At 45.9% G+C, this 27,521-nt stretch overlaps 2 protein-coding genes across 10 annotated transcripts in view; one reads left to right on the forward strand and one right to left on the reverse strand.

Moving 5' to 3' along the window:
* The window catches only part of SETD4 (SET domain containing 4), an 83,862-nt gene extending 72,046 nt beyond the window's left edge, over positions 1 to 11,816 (reverse strand). For 5 of the 9 annotated variants that reach the window (XR_009540814.1, XR_009540815.1, XM_060150904.1 and 2 more), the window contains exons 1-4: positions 11,413 to 11,816; positions 9,679 to 9,848; positions 5,977 to 6,072; positions 1,652 to 1,689 (exon numbers count right to left, since the gene is read on the reverse strand). Coding sequence is in view for 7 of the 9 variants with exons in the window: in XM_060150904.1 (XP_060006887.1) it covers positions 1,652 to 1,689; positions 5,977 to 6,072; positions 9,679 to 9,751 (207 nt within the window). In the remaining 2 variants the exon portion in view is untranslated. Of the gene's footprint in view, positions 1 to 1,651; positions 1,690 to 2,656; positions 2,848 to 5,976; positions 6,073 to 9,678; positions 9,849 to 11,158; positions 11,275 to 11,412 lie in introns of those variants that run through there. The other 4 variants (XM_060150906.1, XM_060150905.1, XM_060150907.1 and 1 more) reach the window with 4 other exon arrangements.
* A 5,621-nt stretch (positions 11,817 to 17,437) lies between these two features.
* CBR1 (carbonyl reductase 1) lies at positions 17,438 to 23,696 on the forward strand. The gene is made up of 3 exons (XM_060150910.1): positions 17,438 to 17,870; positions 18,624 to 18,731; positions 23,004 to 23,696. Exons 1-3 carry the CDS (start codon positions 17,582 to 17,584, stop codon positions 23,438 to 23,440), a joined length of 834 nt encoding a protein of 277 aa, XP_060006893.1. The 5' UTR covers positions 17,438 to 17,581; the 3' UTR covers positions 23,441 to 23,696.
* The last annotated feature ends 3,825 nt before the right edge of the window (positions 23,697 to 27,521 follow it).

A 27,521-nucleotide genomic window follows, 5' to 3' on the forward strand; every position in this document is an offset into this window, starting at 1 on the left:
TCACAGCCAGGGCTTCCCTGGTGGCGCAGTGGTTAAGAGTCCGCCTGCCGATGCAGGGGACACGGGTTCGTGCCCCGGTGCGGGAAGATCCCACATGCCGCAGAGTGGCTGGGCCCGTGAGCCATGGCCAATGAGCCTGCGCGTCCGGAGCCTGTGCTCCGCAACGGCAGAGGCCGCAACAGTGAGAGGCCCGTGTGCCGCAAAAAAAAAAAAAAAAAAAATCTCCTGGGTTCAATTTCTGGTCTCCTCATCTGTGATTCAAGATTGAGTTGGGATGGTCACTACAGTCCCTTCCTGCTCTGACATCCCATGACTTTCTGATTTAAAAAAAGGCACTTAATAAAATGCTCTATGTCTTGACTGGGGTAAATGACTTCATCATCAAAACTCATCAAACTGGACACTTTACATCTGTGCATTTCACTATGTGTAAAATACATCTCAATTTTCAAAAAGTTTTCACAAAAAAGCCACATTTGAAAGTACATGTAAAGCAACTGCCAATTATCATTTCATGATCTTAACAAAAACTGCCCATAGCCACTGCTGTATTCGTGAGAGGTATATTTCTCCCCCCAACTTCTGCTACACAATGAAGTCATATACCTCCCCTCAAAAAGAAAAATATTGCACAACAATGTTAATGTACTTAATACTACTGAACTGCACACTTAAAAAGGGTTAAGATAGTAAATTTTATGTTGTGTAAATTTTACAATTTTAAATGTTTAATAAAAAAATTAAGATAGCATAATAGAATTATAACATTAAAAGCTACCATTCTTTAGGCTAAAGATATATACACAGCTGGGTTTTTTTATAAATTAAATTAAGGAAGTAAAAATAAAACAATTTTGAAACAGAAAATTAAGATCATTACAAATAAGTTAAGGAATTAATTTCTAGCTTTACAGAAAACCGTGCATTAGATACCCTTTAAGTAGCACAGAAGAACTAAAACAGACCTTGGAGAGCATCCGCATCACTTACCTCCCGCTTCCCAGGTGAGGAGACAGAAGCTAGGAGGGTTAGCAGCCTGCTGGGCTGCCCGGCCGTACTTACTATGGATGTTCAGATTCGAGCAGCTCCCTTCCGCCCCCAGCCCATCCCCAGCGCATTTACAGTATGATCCGATTTACAAACCCTGCTGGCCACCCCCCACAACGCGCTCCCTGCTCCTGCTCCCCATGCAGTCCCACCTGAAGGGTGCGGCTCGCGGCAGCTGGGAGCTCGCGGCAGCTGGGAGCTGGAATTTCCGGGGTGAGGGGAAGCCTGCCCTTCCTCACTCCTTGCGCCGTCCTGCTGCTCAAGCTCCTGGAGCTGCACCCTGGAGCTGAGGGTGTGGGGCTCCCTCTCAGAACATGGATAAGAGCTGGACGGAGCCCGAGAGACCAGCACACCAGCCCAGGTCTGCCCGTCCACACTTGTTCACATGACGGCACGAGACACTTGCGCTCTGTTACCTTGGGGTTGTCTCTTATACGCTGCAAACTTAATTCTAACTGACAGAACTGTATTCAAAACTATCCATTAAGTAAAAAATAAAAAACTGTACGTCTAAAATATCTTTAATTCACTTGAGTGAACCACAAAAACAAAAACAAAGCAGCAAACTCTACTTTGGGTTTCAAGATAAGAGAGAAATTCTCACCCGTAGGGATGTTTTGCTCATCAGCCCTCTTCCTGTACCTAGGAATGCAAAGACAGAAAAAGGGTAAATCCTACTCTTTCTTCAAGGTCTTAGAGATACTATTTTGCATAAAAGATGTGGATGAACTTCAAAATTACACAAAGCTGAAGCTGAGTGTCTCGTATCCTTTGACTCCCAGGGGAACCAAAGGATCAAGAAGCTATTCTGGGGCTTCCCTGGTGGTGCAGTGGTTAAGAATCCACCTGCCAATGCAGGGGACACGGGTTCGAGCCCTGGTCCAGGAAGATCCCACATGCCGCGGAGCAACTAAGCCCGTGCGCCACAGCTACTGAGCCTGTGCTCTAGAGCCCGTGAGCCACAACTACTGAGCCCACGTGCCACAACTACTAAAGCCCATGCGCCTAGAGCCCATGCTCCGCAACAAGAGAAGCCACCGCAATGAGAAGCCCGTGCACTGCAACGAAGAGTAGTCCCTGCTCGCCGCAACTAGAGAAAGCCCGTGCTCAGCAACAAAGACCCAATACAGCCGAAAATAAATTTTTTTTAAAAAAGAAGCTATTCTGGAAAATGGCCCGACCTCCTTCTGTGCTTATAATCTTGAAGGGCAAAGTCAGCTTCAGAGTCAACACCTAAAGACCATCACCTTTAGGCAGATCTGCTGCTGGGTCTCTTACAGGAAACGTGAGGCTGGATTCTCTCCCCTGGGGCTCACCAGCCGGGGTGGAGCCTAACCCTAACGCCCACCCAACCTCAGAGGCTGGACCCACAGGCCACTTTTACCCACTGCCAGACCCGGCCTTCCCCAGTCATGATCTCGAGTCTTTAACCGAATGACCAGTAAAGCTCACTCAGGTCCCTCAAAGCCTGAGGCCTACCCCCTCCCCACCCCAGCCAGGCAGCCATTAGCCACAGCCTCCGTGACCTGACGAGCTCAGCAGGGTAGATCCAGGGCCAGCTGCTCCCCTTGAGCCAAGGCCTTGGCCAGAGCACACTCACAACACTAACCTCCACAGCAGCTCTGTCAATGCCACCAACACGCAGACGTCTACCCCTCTGTGCCCAAGGCTGCCCTCCTGCAACAGTCAGACGACAGCTTTTCCGGCAGGGATGGGCACAATATGTATGACCTGTAACTATCATACGGAGTCTCTCTAGTCATCTTCTCAAATCCACAGTTGTTGACTTCTTTCTCTCAGCTAGGAGGGTATATAATTCAGCAAAGGTCAATGCCTGCGGGACTAGCGGAAGCTGCAGGTTCCTGGAGGAAATTCCCGCCTCGAGTCCCGTCCGGTATCTGGCAAGTTTGATTTGATGAGTTATCTCCCTACCCGGAAGCGTCTGTCTGCTCAAACACACGGTTTTGGTTTTAAGAACTTACTTAATTTCTTCTGTGTGTCCCACTGTGGAGTTAATCCCCGTGGGCCAGAACCCTTCCTGAAATCAATTACTAATGAGAGGATTTTTTTCTGTGGGGTCATCTTTTAAAAAAATTCATGTGCTGGGCTCCCCTGGTGGCGCAGTGGTTCAGAGTCCGCCTGCCGATGCAGGGGACACGGGTTTGTGCCCTGGTCCGGGGAGATTCCATGTGCCGCGGAGCGGCTGGGCCCGTGAGCCATGGCTGCTGGGCCTGCGCCTCCGGAGCCTGCGCTCCGCGGCGGGAGAGGCCACAGCGGTGAGAGGCCCGTGTACCGCAAAAAAAAAAAATTCACGTGCTAATTTAAGTGGAAATTTCTCTTCGAGCACACATGAACAGAACTTGGCATGTCGAATAAATCCGGAAGATACTTTACCTATATGTCTACAATATAGTATTCAGGAGATCAGAAAGCAGATCACAGTAACCTGCACTTACTAAGGCAAGGTAGCAAGTGGCCACGAGGATCTTATTACAGACCTCTCCCTGCCTTATAATTTCTGCTACCATCCATCTACCCAGGAGGCCCCGATTTGGACAGTGCTTTTAGCATTAAAAGGAAATACTAGGGTCAGCTCCCAAAGCACAAATCAGGTCAGAGTCTAAAGACTGAACCCTGCTTGCAACTTGGGAGCCTTGCCACAAACCAGGACTAACTCCCCAGGATTCTGTCCATTCTGACAGACTCCCGTCAGCATGCTCTCCTATCACACACTGATTAAGAGCTGAAGATACAGAAAGCCCTTAGGGAAGGTGTTGCAGACCGCACGCTTGTGTCCCCCCAAATTCATATGTTGATTTCTCAGCCCCCAGTGAGATGGCTTTAGAAGGTAGGGCCTCTGGTAAGTGGCTAGGTCATAAGGGTGGAGCCCTCGTGAATGGGATTCGTGCTCTTATAAGAAGAGACAAGAGAGCCTGCTCCAGCTCCCAGCTCTCCACCATGTGAGGACACAACAAGAAGATGGGAATTTGCAAAGCAGAAATTGGTCCTCGCTAGACACTGAATCTGCCCACACCATGATCTTAGACTTCCCAGCCTCCAGAACTGTGAGAAGTAAAGGACCGTTTTAAGCCGCCCAGTCCATGGTAATTTGCTATGGCAGCCCGAGCTAAGGCAGAAGGTTCCCTGACCCCAGAACTGTAAGTACTGGGTTCTGATCACTGCCAAACCACTTTGCTTTAGCTCCTCCAAGACCATGAATCTGGAGGTGGGCCCAGAGAAAGTTGCTCCTACTTTTAAAACTGCTAACTCTTCACTGCTTCAAACCACAGACAGATTACTTATTTTCAGGCATTCGATTGAAACCATATGCCAATTCCCGCTTGACAATTTTAAACCTACCCTTCTTAAGGCAAAGTGACACCCGAGGAGTAGGCAGGCCTTAGGCACAGCAAATCCACTCCTGACACTACTTTCCCTTGATCATCTCATAAAGAACTCCATCCAGTAAAATCTAAGAGTATGGTTTTTACTGACCGTTCCTTGACACACAAAAAGAGAAAGTTAAACATTCTGTTAGAGGCTGATAAATATGGTTCACCATCATAAAGAAGGAGCAATCCTAATAGAAGTTGGTTCAAATCAAGTATTTTAGCCCAAAGTCATCATGTATAACTGACACATAGGGAACAACTTTACACACATCGCCTCACTGGACCAGGGGCACACATGGTAAACCATTTATCTTGGGTGATATATGAGGAAGTTAGTTTGCCCAAAGTTAAATTACCTAATGGGTACTTGAATGACCATTTTAATCGCCAAGGGAAGCATTCAGAGGCATATGATCTAAATATTTTACAAGGTGAAATGTCTGCACCTGCCCTGTGATACAGAACTTCAAGGCCCTCAGCACATAACTGTCTCTGTGCTACAGCAGCTCTGTAGCACAGAGACAGGTGGTCCTCTCTGTGGTTACCTCAAGCCCACTTGTGGACAGAGCTGGGTCGCCTTGTATGCAGGCACAAGCCCATAACAAGCTGCCCAACTTCTGTGAGAGAATGTTCCGGAAGAGAATGTTAACCCAAACTCCATGACAAGCTCCTCAATTTTCAGAAAACAATGTTAATCCAACCTTCACAACAAGCTCCTCACCTTCCAGAAGAGAATGTTCACCCACCCCTGTTCAGGTGACTGTGGACGCCAGGGCCACACAGGGGCTCCTCCTCCAACACTCGGGGGGCAATACCGCTGAGGCTTCCCTAAGGGCTCCTCTCCTGGAGCCTCCCCCAGGGACCAAGCACCCCTGCTGGTTCTCTGGAACCCCTCCCCTTAGAAAACTACGGTGATGCTCCTGATAAGGGATAATCCCATCAGCCTGCATGGCTTGAAAATCCCGTGAAATCACCAGAAGCAGGTTGATGGGGACACCAGTCCCCACATTACACAATGTCCTCCCAGAAAAGCCCAGTGAAGATGTTTCCCTCAGGTCTAAGTTCCAGAAATACCTGTACTTCTGATGAGTAAACGATTTAGCTGGGTTTACAGAACACTAAGATTCAGCTAATTAATCATATACATTGGGCTGCCGGAAAGATGAGTCAAATTTGTAGCTCACCTCTGACAGGGGTAAGAAATTTCACAATCATGGCTTTTATGTGTTATCCTTATCCCTGCCTTCGTCTTATTTTTCTATTCTCATTTCCCTTTTCTAACACTTAATTTTATTTCACCATTTTGGAATTTCTCTCCACAAGCCACTTAAACTCATTTTTAGAATAAGGTCAAGTAAATATTACACCTACAAGGCAGGAAGGCTGCCACACAACAGAAGATGTTAGATATTTTTTGTCGGGTTGAGGAGATGATATGCCCCCAGAAAGAATACAGCCCACCTGCAAGAATCACCCCTGCTTTCCTACCACCTGGGCCCACATGTCTCTCATGTGAGAGTTGAATGTCAGACCTTACCTGGAAAACGAGCAGGTATTAAGTTTGTATCTTCAAACTTCCTATCTTTCAGCCACTTCTTAAGCTCTATAAATTCAGGCTTGTAGCTCTCATTCCCTAATCAAGAGAGGAAAGGAAAACTGGTGATTAAAATCACTATATAATCAGATCACCATTTAAAAAGTAAATCTCTGATGAACTGTCTCAGACAGTCATATCATAAAAGGGAATAAATTTTAAAACATGCACAAATAATGTAAACTAAAATAGAAAAACCACAAGATCATCTCAAAGATGCAGGAAAAGCATTGGACACAATCTGGCACTCATTCCTGATAAATACTCCCAGCAAACAAGGATAGAAGGGAACCTCCTCAACACGACAAAAAATATCTAACAAAAAACCTACAGCTGACATACTTAAAGATGAAAAACTACGTGCTTTCCCCCCAAGATCAGGAACAGAAGGATGTCTGTTCTCCCCACTACTATTCAACACTACACTGGTTCTTGCCAGTGCAAAAGGCAAAGAAAAATAAATAAAAGGCATCTATTATGGGTTGAATTGTGTACCCAAAAATTCATATGTTGAAATCCTAACCCTCAGTACCTCAGGATACGACCTTATTTAGAGATAGGGTCTTTACAGAGGTAACCAAGTTAAAATGAGGTCATCGGGGTGGACCTGGATCCAGTACGACTGATGTCCTTATAATAAGGGAAATTTTGACACAAGAACAGAGGGAAGATGATAGAAGAAACACAGGGAGAAGACAGCCAACGACAAAGCCAAAAAGAGAGGCCTAGAACAGACCCTTCTCTCACAGCTCTCAGAAGGAACCAATCCTGCTGACACATGCTTTATAGATGAATCCTCAGGGCATTATTGAAAGTGAAATAAGCCATTCACAAAAAGACAAATACTATATGATTCCACTTACATGGGGTATCTAGAATAGCCAAGTTCATGGAAACAAAAAGTAGAGTGGTAGCTGCCAGGGGCTAGGGGGAGAGGGGAATGAGGAGTTATTACTTAATGGGTATAGAGTTCCAGTTTTGCAAGATGAAGAGAATTCCGGAGACTGGTTGTACAACAATGTGAATGTACTGAACACTACTGAACTACACTTAAAAATTGTTAAAATGGTAAATTTTATGTTACATGTAATTTTACTACAATTAAAAATTTTTTTTAATTTTTTTAAGATCTCAAATCAATAATCTGAACAAATGGAGAGATACATCTTGCTTATGGGTTGGAAGATTCAATACTTGTTAAGAAGTCAAGTTCTCCCCAGATTGATCTATAGATTCAATACAATCCAAATCAAAATGTAAGCAGGCTTTTTTGTAGAAATTGACAAGATTCTAAAATTCATATGGAAATGCAAAGAACCTAGAATAGCCAAGACCACTTTGAAATATTGATTTCAAGACTTTTTATTACTATAAAGCTACAGTAACTAAGACTGTGTGATACTGTCATCAAGACAGACAACGAAATCGATGGAACAGAAAAGAAAGTCTAAAACAGACCCACATATGTGGATAACTGGCTTTTCACAAAATGCAAAGGCAGTTCCGAGGAGAAAGGATAGTTTTTTCAATAAATATTGCTGGAACAATTGAAGTAAACAAATCATGGAATATTATCAGCAATAAAAAAGAATGACTTGTTGATACACACAACAGAGAATTATCTCAAAATAATTATGCTGAGTAAAAGAAGGCAGATAAAAAAGAATGCATACTATATGATTAAAGAAAACTATAAAACAAACACATCAATAGTGAAAGGAATCAGATCAGTGGCTGTCTGAAGATGGAGGCGGGGGGGGGGTTCAAAGAGCGCAAGATGAAAGGATTACAAAGGGAAACAAGGAAACTTCTTGGGGTGATGAATATGTTCATACCTTGATTTCGATAATGGCTTACTGTGTGTATACATATGTCAAAATCTATCAGATTATACACTTTAAATATGTGACATTCATTGTATGTCAATTATACTTCAATGAAAGTGTTTTCTAAAAAAATACGTGATCCAAAATCTAAGGCTGCTAAAATACGTTATCATAACCTAGAGAACAGAGTTTACAGCAAGAACATTTAATAAGCAACTACTACACTCCCAGCACTATTAACCACTGTGGAGAGCGTTCAACATGTTCCTCACCCTCAAAAAGTTAACATTTTAGTTGGGGAAACAAGACTTCCATGAAAAATAACTGGAAAACCATAGCTCCTAAAGAATAATACCCAATAAGCATGATAACCCAGTGACATTAGTGAGAACTGGAAATGGCATTACCAAAACCATAAGATCTCAACTCTGCCCCGAAGGTTAGAGAGAAACTGAACAAGCAGGGAGAAGGGAAGAACGATGTTTTGGTTGAAGAAGGACCTTGAGGAATGGCAGAGGTGGAAATGTGGGAGGTGTGCTCAGGAAATGGTGAGCGGAGAACATACTGCCAACACAGGGAGTGGGGCGGGGGAGCCACTTAGAAAGGCAGTTGATGTCAGGCAGGAATTCAGAGAGCACACAAAAGAGAATGAGGGGGACTTCCCTGGCAGTCCAGTAGTTAAAACTCTGTGGCAGTCCAGTAGTTAAAACTCTGTGCTCCCAATGCAGGGGGCACGGGTTCAATCCCTGGCTGGGGAAGATCCTGCATGCCGTGTGGCACGGCCCAAAAAAAAAAGAGAGAGAGAGAGAGAATGAGGATCCTGGAGGCCCCTATACCAAAAAGGCTACATCCTGTAAGAAAGTTAGACTGACAGTGACAAATGGAACAACCAGCAGGGAAGAAAACAAGAATGTAGTGAACCAGCCAAGAGCTGGCTGAAGTCATCTCTGGGTAGAACAGAGAGGGAGAAGTGAACCTAAGAAAGGCCAGGTGAGAGTCAGTAGGACATGGGCTCCAGAGAGCAAAGAAGGATACGTGATCAAAGATTACCTCCATGGTGCTGACACGCTGGGGGTCAGCTAGGAGGAGTGCTATTAATTTTTACGAAAAATAACAACTGCATTTATGTAGTACTCTCCAGTGGTCCAAGCACTTTCACATACGGTATCTCGTTCAGACTGGGTTACACTGAACTTGAAGTGATAAATTTACATCCAAATATTAATATCCTTTAGGTAGCTAGAGGTCAGCAGAGAGGTCAGGACCAGAAACAGAAACCTGGGAGTCATCCCCAAAGAAGACATAGTTGAAGCAATATATCTGTATTTCTACAAGGGTTTAAAAGAATATAATGGCACTATTTAAAAGAATATTCTTTAAGAAGTATTCTCTATGAACACTGCTCATGGGCTTCCCTGGTGGCGCAGTGGTTAAGAATCCGCCTGCCAATGCAGGGGACAAGGGTTCGTGCCCCAGCCCGGGAAGATCCCACATGCCGCGGAGTAACTAAGCCGGAGTAACTAAGCCCGTGCACTACAACTACTGAGCCTGCACTCTGAGCCCGCGAGCCACAACTACTGAAGCCCGCGTGCCTAGAGCCCGTGCTCTGCAACAAGAGAAGCCACTGCAGTGAGAAGCCGCGCTCCGCCGCAACTAGCCCACGCGCAGCAACGAAGACCCAACGCAGCCAAAAATAAATAAATAAAAAATAAATAAATTTAACATTGCTCGTGTGCCTCTGAGAAAAGCTATGTGTTAATAGCAATCAACAAAGGATTCCTTTTTTCCATCACTGGCACCAAAAGAATCAAAACTGTACCTCCTCTTGATTCAGAACTTGTGAAGAGTTTTCGTCTTCTGATTCGGCTTGTTCTTCCACCTCCGTTCTTCATACTAAAACTGCAGTTTCTGCTTAATTGCCCAATCTAAAATAAAAAGCATTATCTCTGCCTTTCTTTCCAGCTGTATGATAATCACTGTTGATTGTACCTATAAAGATTTAAATATACAAATGTAACTATTTAGTAAACCATTTCTCTAAAGTGTTTTTGTATATAAATTGTTTATACTCTGACCTAAATCATGCGCAGTAATGGAATGCCCATTATATTGGTCCCTCTAAAACAGTTTTATCTTGAGGTCCTATTACATGCTGATTAATCATAGAAATCCTCATAACTGATTTCATAATTGTGTGCTTTGGTGACGTGTACATCAACGATAATCAACACTTACTAAGCACCAACCTATCTGTACTTTGAATAAACAGTAGTCCTGAAGCCCCCATCTGCTAGGAAGTCTTAGAGAAAAAAACCAAATCCTCTTTCAGCGTGAAGTAAATAATGATTTGTCCTTAAAACCAGCATCCTGAAATAAATATAAACTAAGCGGGGGTTTGCCACAGATTAGGGAGAAAATGAGAGCCAAGAGAACAGACAAAACAAAGAGATAAGAAAATCTAAAATGACTACAGTTTCTATACGTTACTTCCTCGGAAATATAAAAATGAAATCTATTAAACACACCAGCATGATCAGATAATGGAGTGGCCTGCTATATGAAGCCATTAATAGTAAGTATGCGTTAAGATGTAAAAATGTCCAAGATATATTACATGAAAAACTAAAGTTGCAGAACAAATTCAATGATCCCTTATGAGTTTGATACTGTGCACATTTTATGTTTATAAAACAAGAGGCTTTAAGGAAGGATATTAAAAAATATGCACGGGGAGGGGACTTTTACTATTACTTCTGTATCCTCCTAGTCTGTGCCTTATGTATGTATGAGTACATAAGTGACATAATATGAATATTACTTAACTGCATATATATGTGCATTTTAACCATACCACTGTTTTTTTAAAAACCACTAAAAGCTACCGAACTGAAATTAATAACAAGACACGAACTCCAAGCTCTATTACTATCCCACCCCAGCACTGGAAGGTTCACTATTTGATCGACCCGAAGTTGGCAAGTCCGGTCCCAGGGCCACCGGCGGCTCGTCCCCTCCGGGTCCCCAGCGCCCCGCCCGCTCACGGGCCGAGACGCGTCCACACTGACCCCCGGCCCGGCCGCGCGCGGGTCCCGGGGTCCGGCGAGCGAGCTGTGCACGTGGCGCCAAGGCGACAGCACAGCTGGCTGCACTGTCCTCGCCCCCAGTCCTCAGCCCCTAGACGTGAGGCCGCCCCACAGCTGCGACACACCCCGCCCCTCCCCAGCCCCCTCCGTTTTCCGGCCGCCGGGTTGGCTGGGCAGGGGGCGAGCTCAGACCCCGACCAGTTACAAACACCCGACCTTGGGGTCCTTCGCGCCTGCACAGCGGCTTCTCGGGTCGACATTCGCTAAATGAACGATTCCCAGATAACGGGGGGTGGGGGTGGGTGGGTACTGTAATGAGCAGCATTTTGCCAGGCCTGGCGGGGGTAGGCTATCCGAACTCAGCTCTCTTTTTGACCCCCCAAAATTAAAATATATGGAAAGCTCCGGCAGGAGCAGGTTCCCGTTACCTGGGCAACGGTAGGCCCAGCCCCGGAAGTCGACCCGCTCACCTTGGCACAGCTTCAAGACGGCGGTGGGCGGGCCCACGTGGAAACCCAGAACAGCGCGCCAGATGCTCGCGAGTTAAAGAAGCGAGCCGCAGCAGCGGGGGGAGGGATAGAGCGCCGCCAGGCCCGCCTCGAGTCCAAACTGACCCACGCCCTCAGTCGCCAGGCGGAGCCCTCTTTCCGCCGCGGGCCTCAGCCTCTCGGCGTGCGCATGCGCATTGTGTTCCGGAGGCGCCACCGCCAAAACTGGCTGGGGTCAGAGTGCCCCAAAGCTGGACCGGGGCGCCGGGGGGAAGAAAACCCTGTGGTCCGTGGACCGGGAACTGCGCTCTGAAAAGCCGACCTACGCAGTCCTTCCGTACCACCAGGGAAGGAACCGCCAAGTGCGCGCATCCCAGAGCGGACTCCTCCCCGCGCCTTGGCCCGCCAGCTTCCGCCTCGCCTCCGGGCCTCGCAATCCCGGACCTTCCCCCACTTCCTGCCCGAAGTTGCCTCGACCCCGCCCTGCCTCGGGTCGCAGTCCGCCCTGAACCCGTTGCAGGGCAGCCCAGCCCCACTTCACCCTGCTGCCCCTGTTGGCGGACGTGTCCCAGGATCAGCCTAACAGGAAAATTCCAGTCGTTTATGTAAATACGCCTCCCTACAGGAGATGGGGCTCAATCTCTGCCCCACCCACCCCACCTTGATTATCTCTTGCTTCCAAGACAGCCCAGCATGGAAAGGAGGGAAAGGTAACTTTACAGTGGAGAAACTTGGCAGACACTGCCCTGGCCAAGTGATAAGGGTTAGCATATCAGTAATAAGTTATGTTGATTGCGAAGTTCCCAGCTATAGGAAGGGTACTTCACCTAACATTTGGAGATGTTACTCTCCAAAACCCATAACCCTAGTTCTGTAACACAGAAGAACAACCTGGCTCTATATTGGATCTATTCCTTTAACTCTAACGGTTGTGTTGTTGCCTGTGCTTAGTCATGCTGGCTCTGCACCTTTGTGTTACCAAACGGAGAAAGAACGTTGTCCACAGCCTGAAATACACATAATAGTCCTTCCACAAGGCTCTGCCTCCCAGGCTTGCATTTTAAAGGCTTAACACTTTTCATTTGTATAGAGATTAAAAAGTTGCAGAACTTGTTGAAGGTTTACGAGAACATCATGACCCGACCAACCGTGGACGGCTGCAAGAACAAAGGATTATCACACCCCTCTGAGTCTGGCCAGTACCAAGGGATCTGCAACAACCAGCCACAACCCCTCCCCTTTTGGTATAAAAGAAGCCTGAATTCTAACTCAGGTAAGATGGTTCCTTAGCACACTAGTCCGCCAGCTTCTCTGTCTGCTGGCTTTCCAAATCGTCACTATTCCTTGCCTCAACACCTCGTGTCTCAATTCATTGACCTGTCGTGCACCAAGCGGTACAAGCTTGGACTCAGTAACAGTTCTTCCTTGATAATAACATGAGACAAACCCACAAACACCTGACCAGTGCAACCGACCCTCTGTATCCACATCTGTGGATTCAACCAACTGCAAGTCCAAAAATATTAGGAAAAAAAATTTCAGCAAGTTCCAAAAAGCAAAACTTGAACTTGCCACACACCTGCAACTACTTACATAGCATTTACATTGTATTAGGCATTATAAGTAATCTAGGGATAATTTAAAGTATATGGGAGAATGTACCTAGGTTATATGCAAATAGTAGACTATTTTATTTGAGGAACTTGAGCACCCCAGGTTGTTCGTATCCACGGGGGGTCCTGGATAACAAGGGACGACTGTACTCCTCAAAGCTGTCAAAGCTTGTGAAAAGCAAGTAAACTCTGAGAATCTGTCATAAACCAGAGGAAACTAAGGAGACATGACAGTTAAATGTAATGTAGTATTCTGGAGAGAACCTTGGACTAGAAAAGGGATATTAGAGGGAAAAACTAGTGAAAGCCACATAAAGCATAGAGCTTAGTTAATACTGTTCCAGGGTTATTTCTTAGTTATAACGAATGTACCATCATAGTGTTTGTTACCAAACTGAACTTAGGTCCACTCGCCCACAGCAAAACCAATTTCTGACAAGTTGTGAAGGAAAGTACAGCATTTATTGCAGGGTCCAGCAAGGAGTACAGGCAGTTCATGCTCAGAAGACCCGAACTCCTCAATGGTTTCCAGGGGAGCGTTTTTAAAGGCAACATTTGATGGTGAGGGCTGCAGAGTTCATGACTTTCTTCCGATTGTTTGGTGGTGAGGTAACAGGGTGGTGTTTCAGGAATCTCAGTCATCAACTTTGTGGTTCCAGCCAGTCTGGGGTCTGGTACTTGTGCTCAGCATGTAGTCACCATCCTCCACCTCTGGGGGTGGGGATGAGGTCTTAGTTCCCAAAGAACAATTCAAAGATATCCATCAAGTTGTTACGTACATACCTTGGGGAGAACTAGGACTCTGTTTTATCACTGAACTATTGGCGTTAGTTTTCTTATTTAACTGCTTTTCCTTTATTTCTGCATTCCCTCACTTCCCTAATTAGTAACTGCATGTGCCTGCTCCTTGGAACCCAGGGAAGACCTAGGAGACTAAAACCTTTTACTACAAACAAGAAACTGGGGACATGGAGGAGCTTTTGTACGTGAGAGTGCCTCACAGTGTCCCACTCAGTTTCAATAGTCAGATGTTAATAATAGGGGAAATTTGATGTGGAGTATATGGGAATTTTCAGTACTGCATTTGCAACTTTTCAGTAAATCCATTCTAAAATTTAAAGTTTATTGAAAAGCAAAGGGGGGCTGGAAATAGATGTTTCCAGATTTGGACCCATGAGTCAGTGATGTGATTAAAAATCAAAGCTCTTCCTAATTTTCCACAATACCATCCTTAGGGAGTTGGCTAACCTCTTAGTTTGTTTCCTTATGGTCTCAAGATAGTTGCTGCAGCTCCAGGCATCACATTCTCATTACAAATGCATTCAAGACAGAAGAAAAGGGGTAGATAAAACAGGTATTTTCCCTTTATGAGGGAGAAAAATCATGTATACTCCCATTTTCTAGAGGGGAATTGACAAAGATTCTCTTCTTGACCAAGCTCTAGCCAGTCTCTTCCAAGCCCTCTTTTCAGTTAGGCCTCAGCCTGGGCCTATAAAACCTACTGACTCAGCACTAATGATTTCATCCGCTCCCCCACCAACCTCCACGTTAAAAGACTTAAACACTAACATAGTTTCTAATAGCTTAAGGCTGTATCACTAGGATGACCTTATTTCCCCCTTAATGAGCTCCAGGCTGCCAGAAGAATTTACTATTTGTTCTAGCCAACACCTGACAAGAGGTCCTTTACTACCCTTTCTTAGAGCATTTACTAAAAAAGGACTTAAAATTTGTGAATTCTCCCTCTGTCCATTTGCAATATATATGTATCTCCTACAACTCAGGACCTGAGTCTTTCTTTCTCAAGGACCTGAAAGCCATTCCTTTGAAATGTAATTATCAGATAGGATAGGACCTCTGTCTCCCAGTCTCTTTATAGCCCTGATGGGCATTTACACTCACCGGGCCTTTATAATTTTCCCCTGACTCTACCCAAGCCCCTCCATTCCCCCTGCCTACTCCCTCAACTTCCCTTTAAAACATCCAGTCACCTCTGTACAAATCCAAGTTGAGTTCAGTTCATGCTGGACACTCTTCCCTACTACATTATAATACTGATTAACATCTGTCCTTACCGCTTGAGGGAAGGTAAGTTGGTGCAGCCACTGTGGAAAACAGCACTGTATTTCACAAACTTATGCAGAGTTAAAGTTAATCCAATTGTTAGGTTTGTGGTCAATTACCTATATCCAGTACTTCTGGGTTACCTTGGTGGATTTCTCCACTCCAGGGCTCTAATTGGAAGGCCCTTAGGCCACAATTGATATTACTAGAGGGGACTCCCTCACTTGGCCAGTTAATAATACCTGCTCTGACCCTGGCCATAAATATGAATTTTTCTTTTAGGGTCACTCAAGCTCAGTCAGAACCACCAACTGAATCACAGTCAAAAACCTCCTCAGTTACAGGATGGATTTATGTGGGTAACACCAGGCTATGGTCATTTAAGTTTAAAGGCTCCTTTATGTTAGAAACAATAAAAGCATACTAAGGATAACCAGCCTAGTAACACTAGAAAATTGGGCTGGGTGACTTATGAACAATGCCAATATATCATCTCCCTTAAAGGTAAGGATTGATATGGAACACGACCAGAGATCGTGTACCCTGGTTATTAGTTTTGTTTTTTGCAACTGATTGGAAAAATCCCTTGAAATTGCAACGTAATTGGAGACTATCTAAAATATAGCTGTTCAAGAGAACTGTCTGCACTGATGGAAAGAAATATCTGAACTGTCCGATACAGCAGTCACTAACACGTGACTATTCAGCACTTGAAATGCAGCTAAAGCAACTAAAGACCTAATTTTAATTGTATTATTTTGATTAAAGTTCCATTTAAATAGCCACTAGTAGCTTGTGGATACCATAAGAGTGTGGACAAAGAATGTTGCCTGCCATTTCAGTAAACAAAGGATCAAGCCATCAGCCATGGCAGCGGACTGCGCTGGTGCACACTGAAGGGAATTCAGGATGGAGAAAAACAGGATACTGGCTCTAGATGGTTCAGGTGCACATCAAAGGAATAATTTCAATAAACCCAGACTCTTGCATCTTCCTATACACTGAAAAGTGCTAAATTCATTAACTTGAGATGTCTGGTTTTCTTTAATTAGCAGTAATTGATGTTCCGACTACCTGGGTTGTTTTTATGTTTTGTTTTGTTTTGTTTTTTATAAATTTATTTATTTATTTATGGCTGTGTTGGGTCTTCATTGCTGTGCACGGGCTTTCTTTAGTTGTGGCGAGCGGGGGCTACTCTCTGCTGCAGTGAGCGGGCTTCTCACTGTCGTGGCTTCTCTTGTTGCGGAGCACAGGCTCCAGGTGCGCAGGCCTCAGTAGTTGTGACACGTGGGCTCAGTAGCTATGGCTTGTGGGCTCTAGAGCTCAGGCTCAGTAGTTGTGGTGCACGGGCTTAGTTGCTCCACGGCATGTGGGATCTTCCCAGGCCAGGGCTCGAACCCGTGTCCCTGCATTGGCAGGCGGACTCTTAACCACTGCGCCACCAGGGAAGCCCTGTTTTGTTTTGTTTTTGCAAAAACTCCTACATATCCTGGCTCCTCCCTTACCTCTTCAGAACAGTCCCTCAGCTATCTGAGAGGCTATATCCCAAGGCCTAAGTCCCCTAGGTTGTGCATTTTCTTTCAGTCGACAAGAGACAGCACAGAAATGAAAATGATCTTATAGACCCCCTAATTCCTCTGTTTTAAGTGGTAAATAGTAAGGAAGAAAATTAAGTTCCCACTGAGCTAATTTATGAACTTTCTGAGGATCCATTTCCTCGCTTGAAAATGGAGATAAATCCTGATGAGTTATTTTGAGTGTGAGAAAGGGCTGCAGAGCCCCTTTGCACCTGTACACTTCAGGACCTGCATACAGGCAACCTGACAACCCTGGAAGTATCTAGTGAGGTAACCCTATGATGATTCAGTAAACACTCCCCACTAACACGTGAGAATCATTCAAGGATAGGGCAGTAGCTTGGCTTTCACATACTTACGGGAGGAAGCAACACACACTCGATCCCTACCATGTCCTCCCAACTTATTCCACGACTCTAGGTTACAAAGACTTCAGTTCGAGCGATATTTTTCAAACACCAGGAAAAACAAAGTCTGCACAAATGACCCATTTCTTCAAGCGCAACCGCGAAGAGTTGAACATCTGGGTGAAAAGGAGGAGAACAGAGGATAGGGTTCAGTTTAAACACAGGCAAAACAGCTAATCAGAACGATTCTCTGATGCCAGGCAGGCAGTCGCCAGCAGCGACTTTTCAGCAGGACTGTCCTGCAAACTTGCCTGATGGCCCTTCTCTACGTTCCCTGCACCGCTGGGAGGGCGCCGGCGAGCCCAGCCCTGAAGGGGCGGAACCTGCGCCTGCGCTTGCGCGCTCAGCCTGGCAGCTCCAGGCATGGGACCTTCAGGTGCGCGCTCTGCAAACTCCAGCTTCTGCGCAGACACTCTGACGCGCCGCGCCGCTGGGAAAGCACAACGGGCTCGCTCTCCACCCAAGGGCACCGCACACCCAGCACCCGGCCATGTCGTCCTGCGCCCGTGTGGCGCTGGTCACCGGGGCCAACAAGGGCATCGGCTTCGCCATCGTGCGTGACCTCTGCCGGCAGTTTCCGGGGGACGTGGTCCTCACGGCGCGGAACACAGCACGGGGTCAGGCGGCCGTGCAGCAGCTGCAGGCCGAGGGCCTGAGCCCGCGCTTCCACCAGCTGGACATCGACGACCTGCAGAGCATCCGCGCCCTGCGCGACTTCCTGCTCAAGGAGTACGGGGGCCTCGACGTGCTGGTCAACAACGCGGGCATCGCCTTCAAGAGTAAGGGGCTGGGTGCTCCCAGGCGAGGCGTTCATCATCCGGGATGGGCCGTATCTGTCGGGGAATCGCTGCGGTGGGGCTTCTCCCGCCTGTGGGGTCCAGATATGACTCCCTAGGGACCGAGAAGGGAAGGGGGAGGGGTGCAGCGAGAGCGGAGTCTGCAGGGAATTGGATGCTTTCTAGCCATAGGGAACTTTGCTTCTTTGGCTCGAATCCTGGGGACCTTTCCTAGATTGCCCCACAGCTTCTTTCTGATTGGACTTTGGAGCAGTTGGGTTAATTTTTAATGCATTTTGAAATAAACGAGAAAATTGCAAAAACTGATGTACAGAGATCCCGTGTGTGTGCACCCTTTGGGCAGCCGCCCCCGCAGTGGCGCCATCCTACAAAACCATAGGCGTTGTCAGACCCTGAGATTCATGCCGGCTCAATACTACGAACCAGACGCAACCTTTACACAAAATTCAACAGATTTCACATGCGCTGTTTTCTTTGTATCTTCCTATAGAATGTTACTTGAGGGCTTCCCTGGTGGCGCAGTGGTTGAGAATCCACCTACTAATGCAGGAGACACGGGTTCGAGCCCTGGTCCGTGGAGGATCCCACGTGCCGCGGAGCAGCTGCGCCCGTGCGCCACAAGCGCTGAGCCTGTGCTCTAGAGCCCGCGAACCACAACTATTACTTAAAAAAAAAAAAAAGAATGTTACTTGATGGCTACTATTTATTCACTCCACTTTTCTTTTCTCCTAAAAGCTGTTGATTCCACACCGTTTCATATTCAAGCAGAAGTGACTATGAAAACAAACTTCTTTGGTACCCAAGATGTGTGCACAGAGCTCCTGCCTCTAATAAAACCCCGAGGTGAGTCTGATGAAGAGCCCAAACTGCAGTGTTTCTGGCAAGATCTGGTCCCTGCCTGCCTCTGGTCTCATCTACAGGCCCCCCTACCTCTCCTGCTCAGCTACACTGGCCTCCATCTGTGCCACCATCCGGCCAGGTGCCCTGAGGCCTCAGGTTCCTCTAAACACTGCCCAGGTCATTGGTGCTGTCTGTCCAGCTGCCCTTTGCACATCTGGCTCTTTCTTTTTCCCATCTTAGCTCAAAGGTCTCCTCTGAAAGGCTCTTGATTTGCTCCATGCCCCCCACAGGCGGCGTTCCCTTAGGAGTCCATCTCAGGCCTTCTCTCCTCTGACCCCCTCTCAGGGTGATCTTACTCAGGCTAGTGGAGTCTCTACTCCCACCAGTTCATTAGGCCTCACTCAAATCTGTCACCTGCCTAGAACATTCCCAGAGCTCCAGGCACACATTGTGTCTTCTTGCCTCTCCATCTTAACCTGATTCCCATCCTTCCTCCCCTGAATCCCCCCATCTAAAACAAATATTTCCAAAGACTCGTCCTTTCCCCAAATCATCTTGGCCACTGATCCCATCATCCACCCACCGGGATCCTGGAGGTCACCACGCCTGCCCGCTTATTGCCATCTACCAGATCCTAAGACACTTCCTACTGATTTTCTTCCCAGGCCTTCACCCCCATCCCAGCTCTGCAAACGGGCCCTCAGCTGTCATTTCTAGACAATTGTAAACTCTCCTAAGAGTCTCTCCCTGCTTCTTGAGTCCTTTGCTTCCTGGGCATTCTCTGTACTCTGCATGCTCACTCCCCCTCCCAAAAATCCTTCAGGAGTGAAGTCCAGGCCCTTAGCGTGACTTGCAGGGATCTCCGTAATCCGACCTGCCGAACTCCAGGTCCATTTTAACTGCCCTTCAATCTGCTCAATGTTTCCAACAAAACAAACTCTCATATTCCTTTGGGTTAAACTACTATAATACTTACCCCCGAAGTAATGGGCCAGGAGGGGAACCACCACCCATTAAACATACCAGATAAGACAAGCAGATACTTTTAGAAAGGTTAAGAGGCGTGGCTGGAGATTTAGTACATGCATTTACAATTGACACTCAGCTTCTGCCCTGTTTCCCCATCCTGTCCTCCTGGAAAGTTCTTCTAAGAATTGGTTCACTAGGACCTAAAAAGTCAGCTCTTTAGAGTGTCACCTGATTCCTCCACTGGTCCCCACACTTGTGGGCTGCAGTGGAGTTCCCTGTATCAGCTGCACGTGCTGCATTCCTCTTGACCTCGTGCTGATGACCTCTGGCCCACCACTCCTCTTACTTAGCTGGGCTGTTTCTTGCTGTGTCTGGGCTTTGTCCAGAAGGAGGAATGAGTACCCTCCAGATGTGCTAAGACAGCCTCTGTTTAACAGTTTGTCTTGCCTCTCGAAAGCTAGAGTAAATGGAACTTTAAATACATGCTATATTCTCAGTATGAGTGCAGCAAGGTTTACTTGCCTTTTGAAATAGGAGAATTCTGGTTTTGTTGGGGAAAAGCTCCAGCAGTTCATGTTATCAAGACTTAAGCGAGCGTGTGATTCTCTTCTGGGTCTACAGTCTCACCTAGTTGGGAGGAGAGGGCTCCAGGTGGCTGGCTCTAATCCCTGGGGATCCAGTCAGTGGGAGGGGCTGGCATGGAACACATTGGGAAGATGAAACAGCCACATCCAGGAGTTTATTACCTCGAGAGAACTTTGGATCTCCTGGTCAGGCTTCCCTGATACGGGTTAGTCTTTTCACCGCTGATTCTAGACTTCCTGAGGTAGACTAGTTAACACAGAATAAAAAAGGTTGTCATTTGATTACTGATTATAACCAACCTAGAAGAAGTTAACAGTATTTCTCTGTCTGCTGTCCAGGTTGAAGACCCATGAAATAAATAATGTCAAGACCCTTTTTTTTTTTTTTTTTTTTTTTTTGCCGTACGCGAGCCTGTCACTGCTGTGGCCCCTCCCGTTGCGGAGCACAGGCTCCGGATGCGCAGGCTCAGCGGCCATGGCTCACGGGCCCAGCCGCTCCGCGGCATGTGGGATCTTCCCGGACCGGGGCACGAACCCGTGTCCCCTGCATCGGCAGGCGGACTCTCAACCACTGCGCCACCAGGGAAGCCCAAGGCCCTTTTATTGATAGTAATATAGCTGCCTTTCCCGTTTACCAGTTAACCATTCTGACTTCCGCTCCTGCAGGCTTTTTTTCTTTCTTTATGCCTTTCTATATTTTGCATTTTTAACTCATGAAATATGTGTTATTTTTGTTGTGAGAGAGGCTTGGTCGTGTTTTTGAGAGCGAAATAAATTATCCTAAATATAGCATCTCTGAATGGTGCTTACTGCAACATTTGGACAAATTGGTTCTATTCTATCTTAAGGACAATGTCATTTCTATTCATTTACTAGTTGCTTCTTACTCTTTACATGTTCTAGATTAGAAGGAGGACGTGGATTAATCGACCCGTTTCAGAAATGTGTTCATCTTAGAAGAATGCCCGGAAGATTAATGTGGCGATTTCTCTAAATCAGTTTATGTATTTCAGAGAATCATTGAATGGGAGTCCTAACGCCATCTACTAATTTATTTGTTGATATTTTCTGAACTTCCAAACCTTTAGTGGGATAGACATCAAAGCTAACTGACTACGGCAGCATGACATGCCATTTCTGTTGCCACATATTTTCCCCATGGAAAAAAAGGGTTTAACATCTTTGTCCATGCCTGGTAATTTTTGGTTGGAAACGGGACACTGCAGAATTTTATAGCTACTCTTGCTATTAGAGCCTACTTCCCACGGGCTTGTGGTTGTTATTTGCTTATTTGTTCAGTGACTGGCTACATTATTTTTTGAAGTTGAGTCTCCGCCCTCCTCCCCTCGCAGTGTTAAGTTTCTGATGTTTCATCTCAGAAAGTACAGCCTGGCTGAGACGCACAGTCACACTGGGATTACTGTGGGTTTAGCAGAACTCTCTTTTGCTGTCTTTTTCCCGCACCGCACCCAGCTGTTAAGCTCCACTACTTGCTGGCTGATTACTCCACTATTTTCGACAAGGCACAGCATAAATCGCTTCACAGACGCATCTCCATCCAATTACATTCAGGCTCTTTTGAAAGGGTAGTTTTGGTGCTCCGTTCTGAACCGAGAAGGGTTCTTACCCTTATCTTTCTCTAGTTTTCTCTGGCAAACTTGCTGACTTACATGATTTAGTTTATATTTCTAACAAAGCTACCAATCTCCTAATTGCTTTTCAGCACAACTTCCATTGTTTTTGAGAGTGTCCTTAGGGTCGAACTTCCCCACACGCTTTCAAATGAAATCACATCCTTTTGGGAGAGCATCAGACCTCTAGGTTTTTATGTCCCGACTCTTTCTCCCTCTTGTGCAACATCTCTAAGCCACAGGTCTGAAGACAGAGGCAGGGATGGTGACACTTCTCTCTGTGACACTCCTGTTCTAGGAGCTAGGAGGGAAGAGAAGCAGTGTTCTCTGGTCTCGTCAGCTTGCCTCGCTTTGCATGATACTTCTGCCTTACAAACAAGCTGGGGAAAGGGCAGTCTGGGCCCCAGTATTCTCAGGATGTCCAGCCCCAGGTAGAGCCTTTGTCCCACAAGTGAGGGCTGGATCACCTCCTAAATGCACTTGCCAGGAGCTGAACCTCTGCAACAGGTAGCTGAGGAGCGGCATGAGACATGCTGATGTCCTACGCATCTTGGGAAGATACAATAGTCTTGTGTTCTCGGATGCACGAAGTTTCCATTGTTATGGCCAGAAAGGGGGAAAGGAAGGAGCAGGTCATGGTTGAAATACCACAGAACAGACTCTGTTCTTAGCTGAGTTGTTGGAGATATTCGGGAATAAAAGTTTCTTCATTTGCTCTATGCCCTCAGTACCATTAGCAGAGACTTTAAATAGTTAAGTTTTTAAAATAATTTTCACAAGTTGTTCTGGGCGGTAGATTCACAGAATTCTTCCCGTTTTCGTTACTTATTTCTTGAGTTTAAGTGAAATAGTTCATTCCTGTAATTTTCAAAATAATTATGTGTAATTTTTAAAAACATTAGAAATAACAGATGGTTACTTATAATCATAAAACAGATAAAACCCAATGAGTAACCCCCTCCCAAAATACGTTCTCTTCCTTCCCTAATGTCCTCTGACAAGAGGACACGAGGACATAAATCCTGTCCCGAATTTGGCATTCATTGTTCTTGTGCTCACCTTTCTATGTAATGACTTGTGTTGTATTTTAGGCAGAGTGGTGAATGTGTCTAGCTTTGTGAGTGTCAGCTCTCTTAAAAAATGCAGCCCCGAACTGCAGCAGAAGTTTCGAAGTGAGACCATCACAGAAGAGGAGCTGGTGGGGCTCATGAACAAGTTTGTGGAAGACACAAAGAACGGGGTGCACAGGAAGGAGGGCTGGCCTGAGACCGCCTATGGGGTGACGAAAATCGGCGTCACGGTCCTGTCCAGAATCCAAGCCAGGAAACTGAGTGAGCAGAGAGGAGGGGACAAGATCCTCCTGAATGCCTGCTGCCCAGGGTGGGTGAGAACTGACATGGCGGGACCCACAGCCACCAAAAGCCCAGAAGAAGGAGCAGAGACCCCCGTGTACTTGGCCCTTTTGCCCCCGGATGCTGAGGGGCCTCATGGACAGTTTGTTTCCGAGAAAAAAGTTGTGCAATGGTGAGCTCACTCACAGCTCCCCCCATGGGCCCGATTATGCTCCTGTCCCAATTTCACAGAAAGGACACTTACACTGTCAAAAATATCCCTATGCAAAAAAAAAAAAAAAGAAGAAATAAAAGAATCAAAATATCTCTATCAAGTCCTCACTGGGAAATGGCTACTAATTCTGTGAAGCCGTTTGTGTTTCCTTCTGTGATCCCAGGGGAGGAAAAGTGGGATGGGTGACAAATAATAAATAAAAGTCAATAGATGAATAAGCAGTTCTTTATAAACGTCCATTTATGCAGACTCTTCAAGGCTGAACCAGCTCAGTTACTCATAATTGTTGGACCTGCTTTGGAGGACATACGGGTGTCCACTCTACTATTCGTTCTACTTTTCTGTTTGAAATCTTTCAAGGCAAACAGCTGAAACCAAAAAGTCTTGGCGCTGCCGCCTTCCTGCATGACCTTGATCAAAATACTGCATCTACTGTATCCCTTCAAATGTAAAATGGGGATAATAGTCATAGGAATCGCCCCTATATAGGTGACAATGTTGAAATCACGTTGGAATTGCACAAGTGTCTTCTATCACGAGTCCCTGTGAGGGGCCCAACACCACCCAGGGCAGTGACGAGAAGCTTCGTACTGCCCAGCACCGCCTGGCTTCCCCAAGGCCCCAGGGACTGTCCACCACATTCCCTCCCTTCACAGAAGCACTCCATGTTGTACAGACGCCTCTACTGTCATGTTGTTTGTCACTTTTCACATCTGATTCTCAGGCTTGGGGAGGTGGAAAGTGACAGCCCCTGAAGGCAAGTGTGGAACCCTTATTTGAAGAGTCAGGTTTACTTTACAAGTGTTTCCCTTCCACTAGGCTGTTAGTTTCCTCTTGTCATTTTATTTTTCTAAACTGCCAGCAGAGGATTATCAATGTCTAGATCAACACCATAACATCTGAACTACTAGTTTGGAAATGGACACAGAGATCTTAAAGATTTTTTTCCTAATTCCATAAAATAACACCTAACTACATATGCCACTTATTGTCTATGACCTAGAACAAACCAGAATGCAGGCACTTTTAGCAATTGTAAGGATTAGGTAAACATTAAATAAAACATTCCAGTTAATGACTTGGCACGCAGTAAGACCTTCATAAACAACCCTCCCAACTGGGAGCACGCTGGGAATCCCACAGGGTTAGGTTCGCTGCCTGCACTTAAATAACAAGGATTGTTGAGGGTGTGGAGAAAAGGCAACCCTCATACACTGTTGGAGGGGATGAAAATTGGTGCAGCCACTGTGGAAATAGTATGGAGATTCCTCAAAAAATTAAGTATAGAACTACTGTATGATCCAGCTATCCCACTTCTAGGTATTCATCCAAAGAATATGAAAACACTAATTTGAAAACTTACATGCATCCCTGTGTTCATCTTGGCATTGTTTAAAATTGCCAAGATATGGAAACTAAGTGCCGATCAACAGATGAATGGATAAAGAAGATGTTATACACACACACACAGAAACACACACAAACGCATAATGGAATACTGCTCATCCGTAAAAAAAAGATGAGAATATTCCCATTTGTGATAACATGGATGGACGTTGAGGGTGTTATGCAAAGAGAACTAAGTCAGATGGAGAAAGGCAAATACTATATGATTTCACTCATATCTGGAATATAAAAAGCAAACAAACAGGGCTTCCCTGGTGGCGCAGTGGTTGAGAGGCCGCCTGCCGATGTAGAAGACATGGGTTCGTGCCCCGGTCCGGGAAGATCCCACATGCCGCGGAGCAGCTGCGCCCGTGAGCCATGGCCGCTGAGCCTGCGCGTCCAGAGCCTGTGCTCCGCAACGGGAGAGGCCACAACAGTGAGAGGCCCACGTACAGCAAAAAAAAAAAAAAAAAAAAAGAGAGAGAGAGAGATCTGGAAAACAATGGCATGAGAAAATTTGGTAAAAACAAGGCTCTTGGGACTTCCCTGGTGGCACAGTGGTTAAGAATCCGCCTGCCAATGCAGGGGACACGGGTTCGATCCCTGGTCCGGGAAGATCCCATGCAGAGCAAGTAATCCTGCGAGCCACAACTACTGAGCCCACGCACCTCAACTACTGAAGCCAGTGTGCCTAGAGCCCGTGCTCTGCAACAAGAGAAGCCACCGCAATGAGAACCCCGCGTACTGCAACAAAGAGTAGCCCCCACTCGCCACAACTAGAGAAAGCACACACACAGCAATGAAGACCCAACGCAGCCAAGAAAAAAAAAAAAAGGCTCTTCATATTATTTTCTTGGCTTAAATGGGACACATTTGGTTCCTGGCTTAGAAGTAGACTATCAACTCAGTGTTTGTCACTGTTGCAATGGTCAAATATTGGTTCTAAAAAATCTTAAGTATTGCACATAGCTGCTCTTTTATCAAATGATCTTTGCTGATAGAAGCAAGAAGGTCTAACATCAAGTGAAACTCCTCAAGTGACCTCCATCATGACCCTTTGCTTAACTCAGTGATGTAGGTATAGACAGATCATCTAGACAAGGATGTGGTCTGTCCCATAGCCATGGTTGAAGTATGATCCAAAAATTGTGACTGAGAGATAGAAACATGAAGAATTACATCCTGTCAACTAGATAAGCTACACAGAAACCAAAAACTTAAAATACAGAAAGACTGTTTAAGCTCAAACAGCTCAGGCAACAGTTTACGTGGCAGAGTTGTGTGTTTCTGAAAGATAAGCTCACAGATAAACTGTTCAAATACAAACCATTTCAGCAACTCTCTTAGTTTACAAATTCTGACCAACCCCAGTTTAGACCTCAATTTCTAATTTCTGCCATGTGACTAACAATTCAAACGAATCCTTGTGAAACCCAAGAGCTCAACACTCTAGTGGATTCCATTGGATGGAATTCATTCAACCAGTGGCTTCCTTGGCTGACAAGTTTCTAATAAACTTAGGCTTTTATTATTTTTTTTAATGACCACAAGTTTCTCTGATGGTCCCATATGGGGTCTTTGACAGCTCATTGGGTGATAGTCAGGAAAAAGTAAATAGGGCTTTTTATTCCCTTAAACTAGCTTTCCTCCATACTCTTTATGGCCAGTGATTCTGGGATGGGGAGTATATGAATGGGAAAGTGGTTTTCTGAAATAGCATATTCACTCACTTTCCCCAGTCTCTAACAATATCCTGCTATGCAGCTCAAAACTGAGAAACACGAGTGCAGTAGCCCCTGTCAGTAATGGAGGCATAGTGCATCTCCTAGTAATGCTGGAGGAAAAGCATTGAAACCACTGGATTATAAATCACCAATGCAAACCCACAGAAGTAGGAGATACAATAATATAAGTTAAAATAACTGATTTTTTTAAACTATGACTACTTTTTTAAGCTATGACTTCAAGAAGTCATAAACTATGACTCCAAGTCACTGCTCCCATCTCTCTCTTTCATGTAACATCACGTGCCTCGTGGGTGGGTGAGAATTGTGTGTGTGTGTAGCGGGGGAAGGACACACAGAGTAGAAACACCAGAGGTAGGAAGGTCACTGGAGGTGGGATGAGGCAACACTGTGCTGTGGGACCTGACGCTGCCGTCACTATTCCCATTATTAGTGCTGCGGACGCTGGTCTCCACCCCAATCCCGTGTCCAAGCTCAGTGTCCCTAAAGCACTGCCGCCCTTCAGGCACAGCCACTCCATGCTAAAAGCCTTGAAGAGCAGCTACCCCCGGAAGTATAACCAGGCCCTTGAGAGCTGGTCTTTGACTGGACAGTTATAAAGGACGCAGAAGCAGACAGCTTCTAGGAAAGTGTTGGTTTGCAAACTGGCCCCGGTACTCAGAGGGCAAGGAGAAACCAAAGAAGGAGGTGAAGCACTCCAGATTGGTAGGTGGCAGGTTTAATAAGCAAAGGAACTTGCTTTCAAGGCTTGTCTTGGGCTGTAAGGTGAGTAGATCTCAGCACCCACCTGACAGTATCTTAAAAATTTCTGTAGAGACTTTAACTGGGTTCAATTGTGTGCACAGTACAGGTGGTCTCCACAACTTTAACTCTCTCAGCTGTGTCCCTGAAAACAGCTCCCACTGTGCGGAC

This window comes from Lagenorhynchus albirostris, chromosome 5 (genome assembly GCF_949774975.1).
Source record: "Lagenorhynchus albirostris chromosome 5, mLagAlb1.1, whole genome shotgun sequence".
Taxonomy (NCBI): Eukaryota; Metazoa; Chordata; class Mammalia; order Artiodactyla; family Delphinidae; genus Lagenorhynchus; species Lagenorhynchus albirostris.